This window comes from Camelina sativa, chromosome 12, assembly GCF_000633955.1.
Source record: "Camelina sativa cultivar DH55 chromosome 12, Cs, whole genome shotgun sequence".
NCBI lineage: Eukaryota > Viridiplantae > Streptophyta > Magnoliopsida > Brassicales > Brassicaceae > Camelina > Camelina sativa.
Genome location: NC_025696.1, coordinates 10,933,891 through 10,939,431, shown reverse-complemented (window position 1 = coordinate 10,939,431; position 5,541 = coordinate 10,933,891). Strand labels below are relative to the sequence as shown.

General features: G+C 39.5%; 2 protein-coding genes across 6 annotated transcripts in view; both read right to left on the bottom strand.

Moving 5' to 3' along the window:
• Window positions 228–1,243, bottom strand: LOC104731255 (putative methyltransferase DDB_G0268948). The gene is made up of 2 exons (XM_010450580.2): window positions 1,041–1,243; window positions 228–966 (listed from the first exon to the last, which is right to left on the bottom strand). Exons 1-2 carry the CDS (start codon window positions 1,188–1,190, stop codon window positions 328–330), a joined length of 789 nt encoding a protein of 262 aa, XP_010448882.1. The 5' UTR covers window positions 1,191–1,243; the 3' UTR covers window positions 228–327.
• LOC104731254 (oxysterol-binding protein-related protein 2A) overlaps window positions 1,372–5,541 on the bottom strand; it is a 7,717-nt gene continuing 3,547 nt past the window's right edge. Inside the window, exons 1-11 of one of the 5 annotated variants that reach the window (XM_010450575.2) lie at window positions 5,452–5,541; window positions 4,955–5,320; window positions 4,182–4,251; window positions 3,598–3,953; window positions 3,344–3,499; window positions 3,077–3,244; window positions 2,851–2,991; window positions 2,525–2,755; window positions 2,284–2,397; window positions 1,897–2,091; window positions 1,372–1,758 (exon numbers count right to left, since the gene is read on the bottom strand). In XM_010450575.2, the coding sequence (XP_010448877.1) occupies window positions 1,921–2,091; window positions 2,284–2,397; window positions 2,525–2,755; window positions 2,851–2,991; window positions 3,077–3,244; window positions 3,344–3,499; window positions 3,598–3,953; window positions 4,182–4,251; window positions 4,955–5,080 (1,533 nt within the window). In that variant the 5' untranslated portion in view covers window positions 5,081–5,320; window positions 5,452–5,541 and the 3' untranslated portion in view covers window positions 1,372–1,758; window positions 1,897–1,920. Of the gene's footprint in view, window positions 1,764–1,896; window positions 2,092–2,283; window positions 2,398–2,524; window positions 2,756–2,850; window positions 2,992–3,076; window positions 3,245–3,343; window positions 3,500–3,597; window positions 3,954–4,181; window positions 4,252–4,954; window positions 5,321–5,451 lie in introns of those variants that run through there. The other 4 variants (XM_010450577.2, XM_010450574.2, XM_010450579.2 and 1 more) reach the window with 4 other exon arrangements.

Below are 5,541 nucleotides of genomic sequence, written 5' to 3'. Positions count from 1 at the left end.
CACCAATTTTTTCAATATAAATCAGTTTGAACCCAACCAATTATGAGTTTGAATTTATTTTGAACCCATCAAACAATTTTTCTAGATCCGCCATTGAAAGTATATGTTCCTTTAATAATTTATACGTGACCTAAATCTATGTTCTTGAAATAAAGTGAAAACATTCGTAACGTTTTCACATGTTTGTTTTTGATGTTCTTCAACTGTTGTATCAAATGAACAAAAGGTAAAATAAACTTGAATCTTTCTATTTTTATTTATTTTTCGTAACTTAGGTTAAAACTTATTTATCATTAGCCATCCCAATTTTAAAAGAAGCAAGAGATTCTAACGAACAATTCCTGCGAGCATGAACGTCTTGTATACAATGGTTCGAACAAGCTCAGAACCACCCCAAGCCGTCTCGAGCTCTTTCACTACATTATCCGACAACAAATCTACTCCTTTCTCCTTGGCAGCACCAACGGCAGACCACGATCTCAGAATCCGCAAGAGTCCTTCGAACGACATCGTTTTCTTCATCTCCAGCTCAATGGGCTTTCCCTCAGAGCCCAAGCCCACGCTCTCAAACGGAAACGGCAGCGTTTTGTACCCGTCCAAAAAATACCGACTCTCTGGGAATTTAAAATACGGCAACGTTTCAGCGTTGAACCGAGCCATTAACGAGTCGAACTCGGGACTCACAGCCATATCATTGTTGTAGCTCCACACGGCGATGATTCCTCCTGGTTTACGGAGGAGACGATTCGCGACCGCGTAGAATCTCGGGAGATCGAACCAGTGTACTGCGGTAGCTACTGTTATCAGATCAACAGAGCTCTCTCCTCCTCCGATTAGATCCACCATCTCGTCCTCCGTCATCGACGACGGCGTATGGTGGTACGTTACTTTCGGGTGCGGTTTCCCGAGATTTAACATCGTCTCGCTCACGTCCGTCGCTACGACTCTTTCGTAGTGTTCCGCGATCTTCAATACAAATTAAAATCAGTGAAAAAAAAAACAGATCGGAAAATGTAAAAAAGGGAGGAGAGAATGCATACGCCGATGGCGGCTTGGCCGTTTCCGGTTCCGGCGTCCCAAGCGAGATTGTGACGGTGAGAGAGAGCGGCGAGCTTGGAGTACCAATCGGAGGGATAGGTAGGGCGTGCGTCTAAGTAGATATCAGCTTGGTTATCGTAAACTCCTGACATTTTTGGTTATTGCGATTTGCTTCTTGGATTCAAATTTCTCAGTCTGATCTTACTAATAATAGAGGAGACGACAAGTTGCAAAATCCAATTTTGCTATTTCTTCCACGTTGACTTTGACCGGTTTGTTTTAGTCAGCCAATTTAATTTATCGGTTTAAATCAATTTATGGTTTACAGTTGTTTGTAAAAGAGGACTAGGAAGTAGTCTTTGCCTGGATTTATATTTATTACTCATATCTTTTTTAGTTAAATACAAATGGATTACAAATGAACTTGTCCAAATGTATGATGACCAAACCTACACTTAATCTCAACTATTTAACGAGGGGAGATAGAGAATGAAAGAGGAAGAGAGGAGATAAAGACTTTACAGTGACACTCTAAGACTCAAAAGAAGGAGGACTCTTTAGGAGATAAGGATTACAAAAAGTATAACCAAAGGCTTTTCTGAATTCTGATCTTGTTCTACGCCCTGTTTCATGCAGAGAAGTAAGACCTGAACTTTTTGATCCATGGTCCAAAGACGTATTCTGCTGTGTAAACAAATCCATTGCGGTCCGGATGAAGATCTTCTCTTCAGCAAATTTGATGAAAGAAACGAAAAAAAAAATCTTAAGAACGTTGTTTTTGTTTTGAAATCACACTAGGCTTTGGTGGTTCGGGTGTTTTGCTGATACAAGAGCTGGTAGGATGAGTTATATAGTTACCTGGAATGGAAACCAAGAAGCTTTCTAAGCGGAATCCGCTAGCTCTTCTGTGATCTCTCCAAAGATGTCGGGGCAATCATCCCAATTTCTATGTCCTCGTGCTTCCCAATAACCGCCCGTGTACTTGAAGGTTTCGCTTTCTCCTTCTCTTTCGAACCATCTCGGTCTCCACCCGCTTTCTTGAAGTTGCCGGGACTGCAGAAAAAAACCAAGCAATTATAATTCTTAGAACATAACTTAACCATTTCACGGTAAAGATTTTCAAAAAATGTAAAGAACTTAATTGTGAAACCACTAGAATCAGTAAGAGCGAAGCCATTCAGGGATTTCAAATGAGTGAATGACAACTGCAAGTTCATGGACTAGTGAAATGTTACGGTGACATACCATTCTTTGCCTTCTTTCCAACCGTTGTTTCTCTAAGTTCGCCTTCTCATATTCACCATTCTCAAGATGCCGTTGATCTGGTCTGAGCCTAGAGTCTGTAGGAGGAAGAATCTCCTAAATTTTCGATCCAATGAAACACAAGATCAGACAAGGCTATAGAAAACGATTAGGCATAGCATGTCTAGAAGAAACAGGGTTCCATATACATAATAAAACCAAGATCGATACATCTTAAACATACCTGCAAACCCGGTGTTAGCTCGTTCAGAGTAATGGCGAATGAGGTTAAGTTGTATCTAGTGATGTTAGGCGGTGGCTTAGTCCTTTTCCACAGTAACGAGGCATTTGATGCGGGATCACTGACTTTCGTCTTGCTGATTCCATCACCGGAAACATAGTAAAGGCTATCATCCCATTTACCAAATATTGTTGCTGCTTTTTTCCCAGCTACGTCTTCTACAAAACCATTTACCTACGTATGCGTATAATTTAAGTATTCGGCTGCCACATGCATTGGAAATTATAATATTATTGGTTACATATACAGAGCATTTCACTGTGACTCACCTGGTGGGGATTTCTCTCAAGAATGGATTGTTCCTTAAACTTGAGCGTACAAGAATATTGGCGGTTCCCACGGATTTGCATTACCCCATGATGATCACAGTAGAGCTTACCTAGTATGATATTGTATATAGTTGATGTTACCTAAGAACAAAGATAAGTCCAAAGTTACTTCAGGGCCAACAGCAAAATCTACAAAAGCAACTTGAAAGTAGTAGTTTATATATACCTTGCTCCATTGAAATACTTCTCCATCATCAAACTCCAGAGTCAAAACTCCGACAGGTTCGACTTGAATCGATCTCCCCCAAAACTTTGACCTGAGGTTAGTGTCACCCCAAAACTTCCACCCTTTACCTTCACAGTGGCAGGCGATAACAGTTGGATGGTGACTGACCTATTATAACCAAAAGAAGGATATTCTATAGTCTTTGGAAAGATTCTAACAATTATGTTCATCGCATTCTAGCTTTGAGTTAAAATTTATGTGACATACCTTCTCAGAGAAGAAACGGATCCCCTTTTCCGGGAAGTCTGCTTCATAGGTTTCTCCAAGCAGAGGATTAAATGGCTTACAGTGCCGGCCTTCAGTGGAAGCATATCCAGAGACCGCAAAAGCAGCAACATATAAGGCTCTCAGGAGACCATTTCCCTAATAATCCAACATGCTTAAAGTCAATTTAATATTAAGAGAACGTTATATAACAACTATATAAGTATTAAGTCGTAAGAGACTTTGCTGTCACTTACAGATTTTCCATATTCGTATGCTCGGTCCAGAAGATGCGAGTACTCCAAGTCTTCAAAGCATTTTTGGAGGGATGATATTGGTTCATTGAAGTACACAGGGAGACAAACTCGGGTAAGATCCTTTCCAACATTGTCTTTGATCATAGACCAAAGACTGACACCTTTCTCTTTTTCAGCTGGATCAGGAAGTTTTGTTCTTCTCTTGATATTCGGGTATCCAGAAGTAGATAGATTTGTAACAGAACCAACATTAGGTTCATTAAAGTACTCCTTTGTGTCATGGAAGGAAGGCTCATCTTCCTCAGATACATCCTCAAACTCTTGTTTACCATCAGATGAAGCAGTTGTGCTGCATTCTAGAAACCAAATAATGTCAAGCAAACTTACAAAGGATGCCTAGGCAATTAAGCGAAAAAAACATGAAAAGCTGAAAGCATTCAATGCGTTACAATTACATAAAGACCACAAGAACAAAACAGGACACTGAGAAAACGAATCAGATGAAGAGAAACTTCACATACTCTCATAATCAAAGCAAAACTGGAGCAGAGAAGGAAGAGGGATTAAGCGTTAAGAGTATGTACCACTATATTTTCCACGTCCTAAACTTGGAAATTCATGCTTCCCTGATGCACCAGCTTCGAGATTAGCTGCCTGTACAAAAGAAAACTCTCATCATTCAGTAGCCAACATGGATAAAATCGCTGAAAAGTAACATGACTAGAGATGTCACTCCAATTGCAAAATTACACTATGGTCCCCACATCCAAATCCAAGACACACGAACACGTTTTTAGGCTTTTATCAAGATGTATCAAATTCATAATTTTGTCAATACCATGGTCCACACTCCACATATCCACATAAAAGATGGACAAAATAAATGTGAAACAGATACTCGACAGCAACTTATACTTGGCCAGAACTATTGCAATCTATTCGCTGTGTACCAATAGTTTTTACAAGGTGATATGACTATGACCTGTTTTAGGAGTTTTCAAGGAGACAATAGGGGACTCTTATTAAATTCTTGAACAATAATACCAACCCGCCAACCTCTTTCATGAGTTCAGAAAAAGAGGTGAAAATTTATATTTACTACGCAGTTGTGAAACTTTGAAATATAGATTTAGAAAGCACTACACACTATTCCAGTCAACAGCAAAGTCAAGACCATTTCCAAAGTTCAGCCACAACTAAGACCAAACCTGAACCGAGACTAACTATAGTTTTCACTAAAAATATAGCTTGCAGGCTATGAGATATGCACAGGGGTTTCACAAGAAACAAAGAGCACAGCATCAAGATATCACACAAACCAAAAAGGAAAAGCATTAAGGAAATAAACTAAGTTTACCTCTAGCTGCCTCAATGCGTCAATCAAATTAGTCCGTTCTTCATGTAGAAGTTGAACTTGTCCATGCATTTCAGAAAATTCTGAGAGCATGATCTGTTCGCACTCTTTTACAAGATTCTCATTCATTCCCTCTTCGTGCAACCGTTTCTTTAGCCTCTCAGTTGATATGGACAAATCCTTTGGTGATATGAAGGAGAAATCCCCATTAAGCGACCGGAGAGGAAAGATGCATTTTGTAGATGCTAATGCTTGTAACCAAGCTGCTCTATCGCTTATAGAATCAGTCCTCAGATGAAGAGTCTTGGTTGCTGTGAATATATAGAACTTTCTATCATCAGACTTGCTTTCTCTGAAAGAAGAAACCTGCTGGAGAAGAAACACAACTTAATCAAACCAGTAAGAGAAAAAAAGAACCCAGCAAAGGACCATTCCAACCACAAAAGCAAAAGAAAAAAGGTGTGACCACAAATTCATCAAACAAGAAAAAGAAAACTCACCAGAAATCAGTTTCTGGATGGAAAGATCTAAAGTTCCATCCTATAAAAAGCAAAAATGGACCCTAAGAATTCAAAAGAACTTCGAAAAAA

Excerpts from the sequence above, each read along its gene's own strand:
- LOC104731255 (XM_010450580.2), bottom strand. The coding sequence starts at position 1,190 with ATGTCAGGAGTTTACGATAACCAAGCTGATATCTACTTAGACGCACGC. Across the intron at positions 967-1,040 it reads ACGGCCAAGCCGCCATCGGC|ATCGCGGAACACTACGAAAG; the intron begins GTATGCATTCTC and ends TTTGTATTGAAG.